General features: G+C 43.5%; 1 protein-coding gene across 1 annotated transcript in view; it reads right to left on the reverse strand.

Moving 5' to 3' along the window:
* Positions 1-18,991, reverse strand: part of clcn2a (chloride channel, voltage-sensitive 2a) — a 57,279-nt gene that overhangs the window by 30,675 nt on the left and 7,613 nt on the right. The window contains exon 2 of the mRNA XM_062525099.1: positions 538-691. Within this exon, the coding sequence (XP_062381083.1) occupies positions 538-691 (154 nt within the window). The remainder of the gene's footprint in view (positions 1-537; positions 692-18,991) is intronic.

The following is an 18,991-nucleotide window of genomic DNA, read 5'->3' on the forward strand; positions in this document are numbered from 1 at the left end:
GCTTAAGCTCAGCTACAAACTACCACTAACTGCAAACTAACCTTAGCTACTCAACCCACTGATGACAATGATAGCACAAGTATGCTGTATCCATTCCTGCATGCTTCTTACATTCTACAATTTCACACTGGGAATGTGAGATAAATGTAACGCATTCCATCGTTTATCAATAGTATCTGACCATTTCACAAAATGTGCTGGTTCATTAATCATTTTATGCAAGCAAACTGCATACAGGAAATCTTTATTGTTGACGTCCGACATGATAATCATCCAAAAATCTTTATATGTCAATATCTTTTGCATCACTTATCCAAACAACGTCAAACATGGCACTGCACTGACTTGAGCCTGTAGCAAGACACCTGACTAACAGACAGACAGACGTTCTGCAATTTATAGATCGATAGCATCTCACACCTCACATTTGGTGATTTTGAATGCCCCCTTTTTCCTTTCTCTTTCCCTCTATCCGTTGCTCTTTATCTTTCCCCCGCCTGCCTGCGTTCTTGAGGCTCGGCCTTCTACATTGCTCACCATGGCACTTGGTGCACGCGTCCTTCTCGTCCTCGAGCGGCTCCGGGGTCTGTCCACGCACGCTGGCCGAGCGGCGCAGGCCAGAGTCCTCCCGCAGGCGCGCCGCCTCCTCTTTAGCATAGGCGCCCAGCTCCTGGGTGTATCTCCCATACATCTGAGGGGGGGGGGGGGGGAGAAGAGAAGGGCATGAATAACTCGCACACGTGGCTCTGCTCTGCTCTTTTCTTCCCTTTCTGTGTGAGAGAGTGGGGAGTGACTGGAATGACAAGACCACCATGTTATGCTGCAGCGATGGTATCAGTTAGAATCCATGCTAAAGTTGACTAAAAAAGAGGATTAAAAAATCATTGTTTGGAAATTGATCTTAATGACTTAATTTTAAGAAAATGAGGAAATGGTGTCCTTTTAGGAGACCAATTTCTTAGTGAATAATCATGTATCGTAAATGGAATTAAAATAGCCCCACCCTTCACCATACCAAGAGATTGGCATGGTTTTATTTTAGTTAGCCTAATAGCTGGTTTGATTTGCATTGTGAGTTGATCTTATGAAAAGCACCCCGTGCTAATCTCTAGGGATGGTGAAGGGTACAGTATGCGATGATATGGAGCTATTTCAATTATTCTAATTCCAAAAGCCAAAGGAACTTTATCAGGACAGCATCCTGGATCCATGAAACTGGCCTTTAAAAATAAAAATCTGCCTGCCTCTAAGGGAATTTAACATCGGTAGTTCCTTACTTATGCCCCCTGTATTTTAAGGAATAACATGTATCTATTTAGGATGCATGACTCATTCACAGAGAAAATTGGGGTCCTTAGAGGTTTATTTGTCCTCATTTTTTTTTACATTAAGGCATTAAGATCAATTGTCAAAAGATGACTCTCCCCCCTCTTTTTAGTCAACTTTAGCATGGGTTCCTAACTTATGCACAGCACTGTACCTACAGTGGAGTTCCTTGAACACAATTTAATAGACAATGGCAAAAATATTTTCTGGACCATTTCTCATCAACGAGATACATAATTAAACTGCCCGATGAGGGAATGGAATTGGATATGTGTGTGTGAGTGAGTGAGTGTGTGTGTGTGTGTGTGTGTGTGTTCGTAAGTCTTGTTGTAAACCTTAAATGTGCACCTTGTTACACACACACCGGCGAAATTCTGAGGTCAATTTCTGCAGTGTCAGTGTTGAGTGAAGTGGAACCGACACAACAAAGGTGATAAGACACAGCAAACCACCCTCAGAGCACCACGCCGACTATGAACGATCATCTCCTACCCAGGGGGAAGGACAATCCATTTGATCACTCAGCAGGTGTTGTTATGTTACTACTGATGGATATTTGCGCATTAGTATGCAAGAGTATGCTCAACAGATGCTGCGATGAACAAACCAAACAACTGTGTGTTAAAGGCATTTCGATAGGTAATGATAAGTGACAAAATTAGCATAGCAAGTGGATTTACATTTTTGTGCTGATAATGGATAATTAGCTGAGAGCATTTTTAAGATCACAGACAAGATTGCGCACACCACTTTACCAGCTCTTGTCAAGCATAGGCCTACTGCAACACTGTATGCACCACATTCTTCAGTCAGATTGCCACCGCAAAGGAAGAAGGTGAGGAAGGATAAGATAATAATAATCAGGAAATATAACATTCCTATCCTATCCCATAGATCAGTGTAGCATTTACTCAACTAGACCTTGATACAGTATATACACATTTATATATTGCGCTGTGCTGTAAAAGATATGAGCAATGCTGGGATGACTACAGGTACACTCACAAACCATTTGGGAACTGTAATAGACTTCCCTCTCACCACCCTATATAAAACCTCTTTCCTTTGTCCTTTCTTTTCCTTCTTCTGGTTTATCTTTCTTTCTTTCTGTCTTCTGCATGGACAACTTCAAGTTCTTCATATTTATTTTACTGAAATATTGCACAAATGTTCCTTTTCTCTCCTTCCATCATTCCTTCCCATGCCTCTCTTTCTCTCTCTCACTCCTGTACAGGAACCGAGCCTGCGGCGAAGGCTCCCACACATGCAGGTGCATTCAATGCTGTGGAGAGACTGAGGGTAGAAGGCAGCACTTTGAAGGTCCACTGTGTATTCTCTCTCTCTCTCTCTTTCCCTCTCTCTCTTCTGTTTTCTAAGCGTCTTGCTCTCCCTCTATTTCACTCTCTCACCCCATCTCTCTCTCTCTCTCTCTTTCCCTCTCTCTCTTCTGTTTTCTAAGTGTCTCCCTCTATCCATTTCCCTCTCTCACCCCATCTCTCTCTATCTCTCTTTCTTTCCATTTTCTTCTCTCTTGCACTGCCTCATTCTCCTTCCAGTGAATAAACAAATAAATAAATAAATAAACAAATAAGGTCTATCTCACTGTAAAATCATTTTATCAACATAATTCCATTGATTGGTGGCCATCTGATTCTAGACTGTCTAAAGCGTTTTTCTCAAATGTGTCCCTTTATCTATGCTCTCTCTATATTGTTCTTCGCTCTCAACCTATCCCTCCTAGCCTCTCTCTACCTGTCTTGCTCCCAATCTATCTCTCTACCTACTACTCCCTCTCCACCACTCCACTTCTCTCTCTCTCTCTCTCCTCTCCCCCCTCCTCTGTGTGGTAAACACCGGGGCCTCTGATCTGTGGGCCTGACTCTGCCGCAGCCCATTGAGATGAGCGTCACGATTCCACCAGACTCCCTCTCTCCGCTCGCCTGAGCAGGTGCGGCTCGCTGCGAAAGCAAAGCAGCAGCAGCCGGCGATACCCTGATGACTGATCGCCCCCTTCCCTTATCCTCCCCGTCTGCCCCGGCTCATGGATCTGCCCCCACCATCTCAGCCACTCACATCCTCCATTTCACACCTGCATTCAAATGCACCACCACCACCACCACCACCACCCTCAACCAGCACCGCACCCCCGAAAACCAGCATCGCCCCCTCACAGATGCACAACGCCATTCCCCTCGCTGACGACGTATTCACCAAACGGTCTAACGGTGCTGACGGCGATCATTTTAAAAAAGCCTGGCGGGCGCCATAAAGGGGCAGTGTAAAGCGCACCACATCTCTTGCCCTGTCTATTTTTAGCCTCCAAGGCTCCGGTTCACACGCAGCCGATATCAATCATCCTCCAATCACATTTAGCAATCTGATCCCCGGGATTAACACGAGTAGGCAACCACAGCAGGCTCTTTTATAATACAACTTTAATTGTGTCAGACGAGGCTCACCTCCAGCTTAACAAGCCTCTCCCTGCTCCTCAACTGAACATAAATCACCCTCAAAGATTCCGTTTAAGAATTCAAATTAATCTGAATATAACACATGCAATTAAAAGGCTACTGTAGCGTATACGGGCTGATAATGAAAGCCCTAATTGCACCAAGCTGTGCTTGCTCGAAGGGATCGAAAGTTAGTGTGGCTCCCTTTAACAGATCCATCACTGGCGGGCTTAGGGGATCAATAAAAACGAGTCTTTAAACGAGCGGCCCCTTCAGCGGCACTTGGCGCTGGAGCAGACCTTAGCACCCTAATGAGCAGAGGAGAGCCGGAGAACACCGCGATGCATCAGGAAGGACAGCAGGACCAGGTCAGGTTGCGGTCTCCCAGGTTCTCCGCCTCAGCTGGGGGAACTGGACAAGAGGCCAACACAATGCTGTTGTCCTCAGAGGCAGCACATCGGCCAAGGGCACGGCAACAGTGGGAGCCCGTCGGCAACAGGGTCTGGGGGAGGCTACTGGCACCTGGCTGGGTGGGGGTACACACTGGGCATACCAGACATCTGCTGCCTGTTCAGTCAGATGCTCACTTAGCCACAGAACACACACACACACACACACACACACAGTCAACCAACACACAAATGTAGCGTAAACAGAGTGAATAAATAAAAAATAGAGACTGACAGACTGAAAGGGGAGGAGACCAACACACATGAAGTGATAGACAGGGAGACAGGGAAAAACACAGAGACAGAGAAAGAGAGACAGGCAGATGACACAGAAGGTGAGAGGAAGGTTGACTGCACAGCAAAGGGGAATTGTGGGATATCAAAATGATGACAGGGGCTGCAGTGGGTCAGTGCTGTGGGGTGTTTACCGACCATAAGTGTGCTACAGTATGATCACTCAGCGTAGACCCGCACAGCTGAGCTCCCCCCAACCTGCACCACTGTGAAAGGGAAGACAGACAGACAGAGGCAGACATCCAGAGAAAGAGACATATGAACAGATACAGAGAAGAGGAAGATGGGTGTTTTTGATCATATCTTTCCACTGAATACAGTAATCCTATAACCTAAAGAGAATGGTGGATGAGAGGATTTAAACTAAATGCCTAATGATTGCAACACGATTACAACAATAGCATCTGGCAGTTAAGTTAAGAAAAAAATAGTGATGGGAAAGGTTAGTTCAGATACGCTGACTGTTTTAATGCTGTTAATAGAATAGAATAGAATATATACTTTTATGATCCCATTTTCGTTGCTCTGCATTTAACCCAATTTAACCGAATTAGTGAACACACAGCACACAGTGAACACACAGTGAGGTGAATCACACATTAACCCGGAGCAGTGAGCTGCCTGCCCAACCAGCGGCGCTCGGGGAGCAGTGAGGGGTTAGGTGCCTTGCTCAAGGGCACTTCAGCCGTGGACTGGTCGAGGATCGAACCGGCAACCCTCCGGTCACAAGCCCGAAACCCTAATCAGTAGGCCACGGCTGCCCCACTGTTGGCTGCTTGTGATGGTTCATCCAAACCTTAGTCACTGAAACAACACTGACAGGTCTTCCTGTGAATATCAAATTTCATACATTCAATAATGAAAGTGACGGGAAATTGGGAAACATCACAATACTTCACTCATCAGTGTGTGAGTGTGTGCGAGAGAGAGAGAGAGAGAGAGAGAGAGAGAGAGAGAGAGAGAGAGAGGGGTTGTGTGTGTCAGACCTGAGAATCAATAAATATAATGGCTCCATCTGCAGCAGGATAGATCAGATTAACATTAATAAGAGCCGTAGACAGCAAGGCAAAGCAAAGCAAAGTGGGCTGTCAGCAGATGCAGCGAATCCTTCCTTGTCCCCACAAAAAGCATCATCCAAGCTTCTCCAGCTCAGCGGCAAAGAAATTAAAACACATCCAATTACTCTGATACCTGCTCTTCAATTTACTGGACTGGGTGTGAGGTTGAAGTGAACGACAGCCAAAGAGAGTGGTTCGTTTTTTGCACTGTCTTCACTATTTCCCTTTGATATCTAATGGCTTTCGATCCGTAATGGATGAGGACTATGTCAACTTTGCCCTCGGGTCCCACATTCATGCATGGTGAGTGAGAGAATTTTGGGTTCATTAGGATGATGTGTGCCTTTTATAAATAGCAGTCTTTAGCAGTGTGTATTTAAAGAACTCCTAGCCTGGCAATGAGCTCACAGCAAAATGAATACGTTAACAGTTGCCCAGACTGAAATCAACAATCTAAATAGATAAGCCCACACACGGAACTAAGCCTTCCACCATCCAAAAAGTTCAAAACTAAGAAATCCAAAATGAGACAAGGGAAGCAAGTCAACCACATGAAGGGACTAGGGACTGGCAAACCGGCATTCACGGCTTTCCACCAACAATCGTCCATCATTGATCCCTACTCATGGCTTTCAAATACAGTAAGGCTGTCAAATTTACACGGCAATTTCAATCTATTAATTAATCACATTCCTTACTTTACCCTTGATCCTTATTTACTGCCATCGACTACATTGTATGGTGTTGGATACATTTGTCTACGTTACAATAAGATTTAGTATATCTCCCATTGCACATTTCTGATGTAGAGCAAGTAGCAATATGTTTTGATTGTCGGATGTCAGATCTACTAGTGTAGAAGCGGGTGCGCACATCTGAATATTTAAAAGTAGGTGCTGGACTCAAAAAAGCAACAGTCAAAAGGACAAAAAAGTCCACACACTAAAGCTTCAATATTATTTCTTTTTATTCACCACATGTGACGCTTCGGGACACACTGCCCTTCCTCAGACATAAGACAGGTATCTAGCAGCCCATACTTATATACTAATTAAACACCTGACATCACATGATGCAGGTGATTAAAGTGACGAGTGCAAAGTGCTTAAAGTGCTAGTGTGCAAAAAATGCCAGTATACAGCAAAGTGCCAACGTGCAATAAATAACACAAAGCACAACAGTATTTCAATACACTCATATAACCTATTGTGCCACTAGATCCCATTAAGGAGTAGTGAATACTAAATACATAAGTATGAGAGGCAGCCACATCAATATATGCAATACTGTATATACACAACATGAACAACATCAAAGATACAATCAGGAAAAACTGACAGATTGGAAATCAGAGAGAAGTTACAGCACAACAGTCCAAACCAGGCCAAGATCAGTTTAAAGAAAGGGACGCAAGTCAAAGTCTTCATTCATTCCTCTAGAGTGTCCAGTGTGTAAATCCAAAAGGCTTCTTTTTTAGAAGTAAAGAGTTAGTATCGCCCCCCCCCCTAGTGGGTGTTTTAACCACTTCAATACCACAGTAGCGCACTGAGTAAAATGAACACCCACCGGGCTTTTAGGGTCATGGTTTCTGATATTGGAACACTGGTCAGAAATTCTGGTCTTTAACGGCCGTGTCGTTTTGCCGATATATGCCAGGCCACACGGGCATTTGAGCATGTATATGACATTCGAGGTGTTACAGGTGATAATCCCTTTGATGTTGAAGGACTTCCCTGTGCGCGGGTGGCTGAAAGTGCTCGTTTTCTGTGTGAAGTTACATTGGGCACACCTCCCGCACCTAAAATGCCCAGGGGGCGCCGCCTGTAGAAAATGGGGTGTAGTTAAAGGTGGAAGGTGTGCTCTCACCAAGGAATTGCGTAGGTTGGGAGGTCTCTTGAAAACCACCCGGGGGGCTGTGGTAAGAACCTTGAGTCCTGGATCTGACTCCATTATGTGCCAATGGCTGTTGATGATGGATTGGATTTGAAATGAATATAGAAAAAGCACTGACATAAACTCAATCTTACATGGACAATCTTTCCACCCCACAGCTCTGAAGCAAGCCCTTCCCATATCCCAGTTTAGCCGCATATGGCGTATCTGCAGCAAGGATGAAGACTATCAAACTCAAGCCGACGACCTGGAGAAGCGTTTTGAACAGAGACAATACAAACCAAAATGGATAAAAGATGCACGGAGTCGTTATGAACTTGTTTCTCAGACAGATTGCCTTCAACGGACCAGGACCCAGAAAAAGGAACCTAACGTCAACTGCATTATCCAGTACTCATCCCTGGGCAAACCCATCCAATCCATCATCAACAGCCATTGGCACATAGTGGAGTCAGATCCAGGACTCAAGGTTCTTACCACAGCCCCCCAGGTGGTTTTCAAGAGACCTCCCAACCTACGCAATTCATTGGTGAGAGCACACCTTCCACCTTTAACTACAGTGTACACCCCATTTTCTACAGGCGGCGCCCCCTGGGAATTATAGGTGCGGGAGGTGTGCCCAATGTAACTTCACACAGAAGACGAGCACTTTCAGCCACCCGCGCACAGGGAAGTCCTTCAACATCAAAGGGATTATCACTTGTAACACCTCGAATGTCATTCATTGGTGAGAGCACCTTCCACCTTTCCTCAGTTTACCAGCTGAAAATTAAGCTGGCAATTTCTATTTTAACGGGCTGACGCCTTTGGTTAAATTATTTTCGCCGCGCTCGCCACCAGGTTGCCCACTTAATGGCTCTCGCCCAGGAACCCACATCATGTGCCTGCCCGACCACGTGTGATGCCCTCATTGCGGCCAGGGATGCCCATCCCTATTGTGTAGTTTGCATGGGCTACAAGCCCCATGTGTTCTTCTAAATATAAAGAAGACAAAGGAAATAATAATAGACTACAGAACTGGGAGTCAGCCTCAACAGTGTATGGTTATAGATGGAGGGGATGTTGCGATTGTAGCCGAGTACAAGTACTTAGGCACAATAATAGATCATAAGTTGCAATGGAACAGGAACACCGACACAATCTAAAAAAAGGGGCTGCAGAGGCTGCATTTTATGTGCAAATTAAGACAATTTAGAGTGGATAGAGATATGATGTTACTTTTCTATCACTCATTTGTGGAGAGCATGCTACTCTTTTGCTGTGTTGCCTGGTATTTCTCTTTGTCTGTGACCAATAGAAACAAACTAAGCAAGATAGTCAACATGGCCAGCAAGGTTGTGGGGCAAAAACTAGACAGTATGGCTGTGACCTGTGAAAGAAGGGTGCTTAAGAAAGGTCAAGCGATTAAAGAAGATCTGTCACATCCCCTACACCAGGCTTATGAGGTGTTGCCATCAGGGAGGAGGTTCAGGTCACCTTCTTTCCAAACAAATCGAGCCAGTAGGTCTTTCATCCCAACTAGCATCACATTGATGAATAAGAAGCTACCTGTAGGACAGCACTTTAAATAGCACCATGCACTTTCTTTCCAGCTGGACTGTCACAGTATGCACATGCACAACTGCACTTTACTATCCTATTTATGTGTTTTGGGGTCTGTGTCTTCTGTCCTGATGTTGTGTATGTGTGGGGTAGGTGGCTGGGGTGAGGGAAATTCTGTTCTATTTTCTGTCTTGTATTTTGTCTTGTCTCTCTTACTGTCTGTAAATGTATCAAATGTACTGTATGGCACAAAACAATTTTCCGCATAGGACAAATAAATCGATCTATCTAAGCACGCTCAAGAGCTGACTCTCCCAGAGAGTTGCAGTCATTACATGGCTCTGCCTGAGAAGCTCCTACGCTGGAGGCTTAAAGTGGTCGCCACCCAGAGCGTCGAAGAGCAGCCTTGGTCGGACCAAGAGGGAGACGGCGACGAAATGAAGGCTCCAGAAACCTCCCAGAGCCCGGCTCTGCTCAATTGGGCTGACCAGTCCAAGCAGAACACAGCCGAATTTATGTTTCAGAGAACTGGGGTTACCCAGTGTAACCTTGAGTCAGCTAGCCATTGGATCTCAATAAACAATGGAGTAATGTGCGCTCTTTTTTGTTTATTACATGGCTCTTCATAATGTTGCAGAATGCTCCATTCACTTGAAGTCTTGAATGGACCTTCCCCATGTTCGGAGGTCTGATATTTCTCAATAACAGACTGTTGCTAAGTAGAACAGACCACTGTCAAGTCTTTCATATCACTCCGCAAGTAGTGCGGTCACTTCTTGCAATGGGAACTTCATTCAAAAGTGAAAGCAGACGGTTGATTAGCTGTGTTCTAAAAAATGCTTGATTCAAGTTCAGCGTGTGTTGCAAAAGCTGTGGTAAAAAATAAATGTATCCACGTGTCATGTGGAGTTTATCGTTTTATTTTATTCAGCCTAGAGAATCACCACATTTCATTTTATGTTTGTCTTATTACACTTTCTAACTTGAGAGGAAGGAGCTAAATGAAGTTACTATTTTGCTGTCACTTCCTCTGTTGTATAACCTAGAAGGATGTATTAGGTATCGATGGATAGTGTCTCCTCTTTCATCTGATATGCGTGCCATATCTGTGCGATCACAGTTCGCGAGTAATTCAGAGTAATGGGTGCGTGGGTGACTGTAAATATGATACAAATTGTCATGCTTGTTCGTACAGACAAGTGCCTAGTCTCGTTGGAAGGCCCCACTTCTGCTCTTTTCTGTGTTAAAGGTCTCATCAGAGTTAATTAAGCAATAAGACCCGAGAGGCCGTGGTTTATACTGTATAATCGAACAGAAGGCTGTTCGATTATACAGTATAAACCACGGACTCGAGTGGCTTATTGCTTTTCTAAAACGGTTACTATGTCGATCTAGCAAGATTTCATGAAACAAAGGGACAGCAACGAAAAAGTAACAAATGGGTGGAATGCTCCAGAAAAAGATCTCCTACCCCACCTTTAATTCAAGTATCTCAACAAAAGACAAAAAAGTAATTCACCACTGGGCCATGATCTAATTCCCCTCCCAGCAGACTAATTATGACAGGACAGGACAAACTGGCACTGGGTCTTAGTTTCAGGTTTTGTTGATAAACAGTTCATGGGTTTGGGGTTCTTGACAGTTTCTCAACCACCTAATTTTTAATCATACATACAGACGGCATCTCGTCATAGTCGTGGTTACCGCCCCCAGTTGCCGTGTTAACCATGGCTGAAACACCCCCCGTGGGGGAAAACATTTGTTTTCTGCTAGCGAGTTAGCCCATTGACTTTCATGTGTGATGTTAGCATGTTTTCCCCCACAGAGGGGGCGGCAACCTTCTAACCGTCTGTATCTATGTCAGTAATCATCTCAAACTGTGTCTTGGGAATGCCTTTGCACCATTAAGTCATGTCAACCTATAAATCTGAGACATATAACACTTGTTTGTAGCCTGAGGAAGAGCCAGGGGCTCGAAACGTTGCACGAAAAAAAAAAAGAATCCTGCCAAGGAGTTTCAGTGGAAATTTACCACACCAGCAGACAGAGGGGCAGATGTACTAACGCTTTTGCGCCTGCTTCAGGCATATTTGTTTCGCAATGCGCGCTTCAAAACATGGTGAGGTATGTACAGTACAAACAGGCCGCAATGAGGTGAAGACGCAAACTGCCTTGAATTTCCCCTTGGAAATTGGACCTCTGAAGTTCGCCTACGAAAAATCTATCATCTTTGCCCAACTAACGAGGTCCGATATCCTGAGAATTTTTCTATGGGAAAGTAACATGAGGATTTTCAATGACCTGTTAACAATGTAGCCTCATGGATAAGGTAATGTCGCGAAATATGCCACTGTGTGACACTGTAATGCGTAAAACATGAAGCCGTATCAGCTTATGAAGCCGTATCAGCTTATTAAGCTGAATATTATCGGATATTCCAGAGCAATGCGTCCCCCACACGTCATTAACTGTAACAATTTTGCGCCTGTTAAAGGTATAGGCCTACTATGCAGGATTGGTTTCGCTTTCACTTTTCGTTTTCGCTCGTTTTATGCTTGCATATTTCTCTGCAGAGCTTCCCCTATAGCTTTAGCGTGTATATTTGACAAAACTCCTCAATCGGTCAGTTTGCCGTGCCTTTTCATGAGACTTTACATGACACTTCCTGGAGTAGAGCATGGGTGCGTGCCCGAGGTCTCCTGAAGTTGCAAGCGTGGTTCTACCGCTACAGATCACTAGGGCGGCCGGAAAAAACACCTTTCGACCGGTAATGACTCAAGTGTTTGTTTTCAGATGCAACCAATCAGTTAGGCCATCCTTAAAAATATTTTTGTTTGCAGTAACAGCCCTTCCCCAAAAAAATTGGGTCGGTAGGTAGGCAAATATTTTTTTTTTCAAGATTCAAGGTAAAAAAAAAAAGTGAATTTTTGGTCACGGCGATTTTGTTGGTATGAATTTAAAAACATTTTCATGTTATATATATATATTGTACACACACACACACACACACACACACTATATTGCAAAAGTATTGGGTCACCTAGCCTGATTACCATCGACTTTCAAAGGCTCTGCGAGACTTTAGTCTGACCAACAGCCTGTGCTAACACGGTTTCTTGCCAGCGCTGGTTGACCCGCCTCCTTTAAGTGCCTCGATTTGCTACTGGTAGATGTCAGAACGCGGATTGCCGAGTTTAAACCAATAACAACACTCTTTCCTCTGCCTTGAACACGCCTCTACCCAGAGCCGTTGGAGCTGCTCAAAGTTGATTGGTTCTCGACCAAAGGGGGCAGTTCCGCAGATTTCGGGAACTCAGAAATCCTTCTCAATGAGCAGTTGACCAGACCAGCAGCAAAAGCCTGAAGGCGTTGCGTCACTGGGAGGGCGTGCCAGGCTATGGGTCACCGGCCTTGACCCCCATATGAACTTCAGTCACATCCTATTCTTAATCCATAGGGTTTAATATGACGTTGATCCAGTCTTTGCAGCTATAACAGCTTCAACTCTTAAGTTATAGGAAGGTTTTCCACAAGGTATATATGCACGACTGTGTACCAGTGCACCAAGCAAGGTCCATACAGACATGGATGACAGAGTTTGGTGTGGAAGAACTTGACTGGCCTGCACAGAGTCCTGACCTCAACCCAATAGAACACCGTTGGGATGAATTAAAGGGGAGACTGAGAGCCAGTCTCCTCATCCAACATCAGTGTGTGACTTCACAAATGCGCTTCTGAAAGAATGGTCAAAAATGCCCATAAACACTCCTAAACCTTGGAAAGCCTTCCCAGTAGAGTCGAAGCTCTTATAGCTGCAAAAGGTGGACCAATGTCATATTAAGCCCTATGGATTAAGAATAGGATGTGACTGAAGTTCATATGGGGGTCAAGGCAGGTGACCCAATACTTTTGGCAATATAGTAATATTTCTGAACGTGACTTAACAAAAATCAGCATACTTTATAGAGGGTGCATTAACCATAATGTTATCTGCACACCTATGAACTAGATCCAATTTGTTGTAACAAAACACAAAATTCTTGCTTAAATTCTTGCTTTATAATGATCTTTACCTTTTGAATTATTCTTTGACTATATTGCCCTTCTCTGCTTTTATTTGTTACTATTGCTTTGTGTGTAAAGCACATTGAATGACCTCTGTGTATAAAATGTAAATAAACTTAACTTGACTAAAATGTAGGATATAGCTTTAAATATGCTGTAGCCTACTGTCAGAGAAGTAAACAAAAAATATATCATATGAAAATATATTATGAAAAAATAGTATGTTAATTTCAATGATTTTACTGGTAACTAGATTATACGGTTTAGGCCTACTTGCATCCACCGCTACGTGTCAATGCAACCTACAAATCAGAGACATGGCTACGTTGCTTTCTTTTCTCCACCAGTAGCTAGTTCTTAACCACTTGAAGAATAGCTGTCCTTGCTAGCCTATAGAACGATCCCTTAACGGGTCAAAATGTTTCAATCCAAAAGAAACCAATTTGAATGCTGGCACGTCCTCAATTTTTTGAGTTTCTTCCACCAAAACCATATGTCTCATTTAAGTCTGTTGACACGGTCACCGTTACACGAATGGGGAGAAGGGATGGGTCCGGGAAAATATCTGGACATAACTTCGTGCCAAGTCATCTAAATGTTCAAGTGTTTTAATGCGTTTTCAGGTGGATAATAGTGCCCGAACTAGTATAAGTTTTGACGTTGACCGCGATCATTTTCTTGGCTACAGCCGCAGCCACTACAGTCAAGCGCGAACCACTGATAGTGAATGAGACTGGAAGCATAGCCTGTAGCGCATGACAAACAAACATATGACGCCACAGGTTTTTATCTGGAAGAAAGAACGCAGCCTACGTTTGTATGTAGGCAATTTGTATTCACAATACTTAAGAAAATATCATATTATTGTATTGCATTTGTATTGGGTGTTTGAAGAATAATAGGCCTAATTTAAAAAAAATAGGTCGGTCTTAACGCAATTTGCAACCGGCAAGTCGGTCGGACTAAAAGGGGAAAAAAATAAATATTTGGGTCGGCCCTAAATTGACAGGGTCGGTCGGGTTACGGCAAACAAGAATATTTTTAAGGATGGCCTTAATTAGTCAACTCGACGTAGACATGGATTATAGGTCTTGTGTGACTGAAATTGTTAACCAGTGTTATAATAAAATGTCTGAATGTGTTTTCTGTGTTAACTGGTGCAGTGCCCGTAGGCTACAAATAATGGTTTCCAAGAAACTTTTAGCCCATGAGCATGCGGGCCATTTCAAGTGTCTGGCAAATGTAAACACACATGATCGGATTTGGGTCACTGGCGAAAGTAGATGTAAACATGCAATCGAAAAATATCGGATATGAGCACAAGATCGGAATTGAGCATATCCGATCTGCAGTCTAAACGCAGCCTAATACAGCCCTCCAGAGTGTGTAGCTGGATAAGTGCTTAAGCTATGGCAGAATGCGTGCAAGAGTTGTATAGGCTATATAAGACACGCCCCGATTCTGGGATTGCTCCACCCAAAACTCCATCACGCGTAAATGACAGATTTAAGTGGAGGGCAGAATTTGCGTAGAGTGAAATGCGCGTAGTTTCGCGTTTTTTTGGATTTACTGACCCTTATACGCATGGGAGAATACCTAAATGAATACTATGCAGGTATTTTTGGCATTTTTTTCTATGCACAGAAAGTGAACTCTGAGCTTTGCCATATTGCGTAGAATTTAAGATGTCACTTCATTACGTAAGCAGCACTCCTCACCGCTGGCTTGCGTTAACCAATGGGAATCCATTCCCCAAGTGGTGATCACCACTTCTTCTTCTACATTTCAACAGATTCAGCAGCCTTGTTTGTTTCTTTTTCACAGCTGTTTCAGACGTTGCCTCAGAGGATTATGGGTAGGAGGCAGCTTGAAGTGTACATCAAAGCATCAAAGCCTTCAAAACTGACCATTATTTGCGATATCTGAGATATCTCTGAAGGCAGCAAAAATCTTTTTCAGTTTCGAACCGCACTTGCTCCTCAGTTAGAAATCTCAAAAGGCAGCAGTTTTTCCTGTTTCGAACAGAGCGCTGTATGTTGGAGTAACTGGGTGTTTTTGAGTGTGTACAATTTTGGAAATCTATGTCTATACTGTATGTAGAATTTGTACGAATGTTTATAAAATGAGTCTTTTGCATCTAATGTCTAACGTGGATTGTAAACTGAATGTGTGTGTGTGTGTGAGGAGTGAGTAAGCATGGGTGTGTGGATCGTCGTTAGCACAAAGCAGGATTTGTTTCAGTTGGCCGGGGAATTTGTTGCCAAGGCAGAGCATACGTAGCACAATGCCACCAGTGCACCTAGATATGATGAGCTAAACCACATAGTGCTTTTTCTAGGATGGACAGTCACCCGCTTTTCTGGCCGCTGCAGGACGGAGATAGAGACGGATGGCTGTTGGAAGAGGGAGGGGTAGAAGAGTGGCTGTCAGTGGAAGGAGGACGAGATCTGTGGCTGTTGAAGGACAGTTGGAGAGACGCATGGTTTATGGAGGAGAGTTGGAAAGACGGTTGGCTGTTGGAGGAGGGTCGAGATGGTTGGTTGCTGGAAGAAAGGGATGGCTGCAGTTCTGCCAATTTAGCGACTTTGTCGCTAGATCTTTTGGCCATCTTTTGGCGACTGAAAATCGTATCTAGCGACTGACAACAAATCTGCCGACTGGGGAGATTATTTGCAAAATGTTCAATAAAAAACAGCATATTTGAAATAATTTCTTGCCTTTTGTCATTTCACAAAATGATCGTAATCATAATCGAAAATCAGATTTTGAGAAAAGAAAATCGAGATTTTATTCTTGGGCAAAATCGAACAGCCCTAGTTAGTTGGTTATCGAACGTGACTCTTACATTTCTTGCAGCCCTGGTAGGTGCAACAGACAGGGAGTAAATTTTGATGTGGATGTGATGGTGTACAGTAGGTTTAACATTTAATTTTACACCAGTCTATATACCAGTCCTAACAGGTCTTTAATGCCTGCTTCTTGTCTCACTGTGCCCTGCTAATCATGTTTGGATATGCTGCTGCCACTCAGAAGGGCCCCTATCCAGGGCCTGCTGATAGAGGCTTTGATCCGAGCCGACAGTCACAATTTCCACACAGCCGTCTGCTGTTGTGGAGGACACCTGCACACTGTGACCAACATCTGTTCCTTCAGGAGACTCATGGCACACAATTAGACCTGCAAGGTCAAGTGCAGGCCGCTCAGAGCGTCCCTATGACACTGCAAAGGTACAGTGGAGGCCTGTGTGCCAATTTGGCCCAGAGTGGTCGCACATGTGCCCAACATTTGTAAGAGTGCGCCTGAAAAAAATTCTAGGTTGCAGTGGTGCAACTTCTTTCACAAGTTTTCATTGTAGACTATGCGTGCAACTTCACCAAACAGTAGAAGTAAACCCCCTCTCCTTTGCCTGCTTTCTCTCACTCTCCCCCTCTCTCTCTCTCATGCGCGCTCAATTGAACACCCGCCCCCTCGCACATTTAATCTAAATAAAACATTCACAGTCAAAGCAATGACGCATAGAAGACAACTAGCTATTTCATTATTAAATCCGGTTAGCATCAATAGCATGCTGCACAAATTTGATTAAAACTCTTGCATTCAAGATGACTGATCATCTCAATACCAATGTTTTCTAAATTCAAGACTCAAAAGGGCCTGTCCCAAGGAGAAAAAGTATTAGCCTACCTTCAAACTTAAACACACGTGGGGAAACTGAACAGTCCAACCGGTAGACTATGATAAGCTAGCCAAGTATGCTACTTTGTTTACAATATTTTGAGACTTCAAGCGGACGGCTGAATTAAAGAGGCGGAGTTGTAACATGAATAGTAGGCTATACAGTAATCTGCATAAAGTGTGCACTGTGCGGTCATGAATATCAGAAAGTTCAGTATTCTCGATGTCAGGTTCCTACGTCATAGCTCTCCGCCATATTGAAATGGGGGAAAACAAATCGTCTCCGCCATAGGAACCCATTCAATTTAGCGTCAAAAGGTCTTCGTCAAACTTTTAATTAACATGTCATTTTTATACTTTGAGTCATTATCTGGAGAAACTAAGGCCTTATACACAAATCGAACACACATCGATGTCAGGTTCATGGATAACATGACCTTTGATAGCACTTAGCTAGCCCAATACATTCATTAGGATCCAAACAGAGATGAAGTTAGAAGCCATATGAAATGGGGGAAAACAACGCATCTCTGCCATGCGGCGCCATAGGAACCCATTCATTTTTTTGTGAAGTACCACCGGTCTTCAGGTACCTCGTACTGGCACGTCGTATAATCCAACCCGACCAAATTCGATTTGTGTATAAGGCCTTAGTCTCTCCAGCTAATGATTCAAAGTATAAAAATGACACGTTAATTAAAAGTTTGACTAATACCTTTTGACGCTAAATTGAATGGGTTCCTATGGCGGAGACGATTTTCTTTCCCCCATTTCAATATGGCGGAGGGCTGTGACGTAGGAACCTGACATCGAGAATACTGTATAAAATATCTGTATTCTTTATACAGTATAGTGTTTCAAATAAAGACTTTTTCCTACGCGTTATTGTTGATAAAAAGTCATCCACATTATATGAAAGGAGAGCGATAAAAAGGTGACCTATTGGCTTAACACTTCACCGTTTTTTCATATTAAACTATGTTATTCCCTTAATTAAGACGAGTTGATACATACCTCTCACGTTTCAATGTGTGTACTCACTGGCACGCATTGTGTGGCGGAATAACATTGGGAGCACTTAGACTCTGCACAGTAATATCCTCACTCTAAAGTGAAACTAAGGCACGAAGTTGTATGGGTTCCCTGTCAGCAACGTAGTGCATCAGCACTGACTTACCCCCGACAGCGTCCTGTGAGCCGAGATCCAGCCGGTTTTAGATCGTTTTTGATGCTGAAGAAAGTAGTCCGGCAAGTTTCTGGGGTCACGAAAGTAAAGTGTTTTTCTTCTCAAAACCATATGCGTTCAACAGAGTGATATATTTGCACCACAAAAACGTTGTCCAGGAAAAATTCAAACCTCGTTATCACTTACTTATTTTTCGCGATTCCTATCACTGCGCGCTACTGACAGCTGGACAACGTTTTTGTGGTGCAAATATATCACTCTGTTGAACGCATATGGTTTTGAGAAGAAAAACACTTTACTTTCGTGACCCCAGAAACTTGCTGAAGAAAATAGTCCGGCATCAAAAACGATCAAAAACCGGCTGGATCTCGGCTCACAGGACGCTGTCGGGGGTAAGTCAGTGCTGATGCACTACGTTGCTGACAGGGAACCCATACAACTTCATGTCTTAAAATCCGAACTATCCCTTTAATAGGGAAAACATGGAGGTGTTTGGTCGCTTCTAACTTCATCTCTGTTTGGGTCCTATCATCCTAATGAATGCATTGGGCTAGCTAAATGCTATCAAAGTTGCGCCGCGCGCCAGAGCCAGTGAGTGCACGCATTGAAACGTGAGAGGTATGTATCAACTCGTCTTAATTAAGGGAGTAACATAGTTTAATATGAAAAAACGGTGAAGTGTTCCTTTAAGCCTCTCTTGTCCAGTGTGTTGAATATAAGGTGGATATACTACATGCTTTACATGCATACATAATTAACAAGCAGATATCACTATGAAACTTCACCAGTTAATTGCGTAGGTCAAAATCAGCACATATTTAATTACATCCTACCTAATTTGCATATTCAAACATTAAATTACAGAAAACTTGTAATACGTTTATTTTTCATATTGATCTAAGTAATCAACTGGTGAAGTTTCATAGTGACATCTGCTTGTTATTTTTTTTTTACACTATTCACCTATCTCCGCCTTATATTCAACACATTGGACAAGAAATGCTTAATATACAAAATTGCCCAAGGGATATCACCAGGCACCCTTCTAAATCT

This window comes from Sardina pilchardus, chromosome 2 (assembly GCF_963854185.1).
Source record: "Sardina pilchardus chromosome 2, fSarPil1.1, whole genome shotgun sequence".
Taxonomy (NCBI): domain Eukaryota; kingdom Metazoa; phylum Chordata; class Actinopteri; order Clupeiformes; family Clupeidae; genus Sardina; species Sardina pilchardus.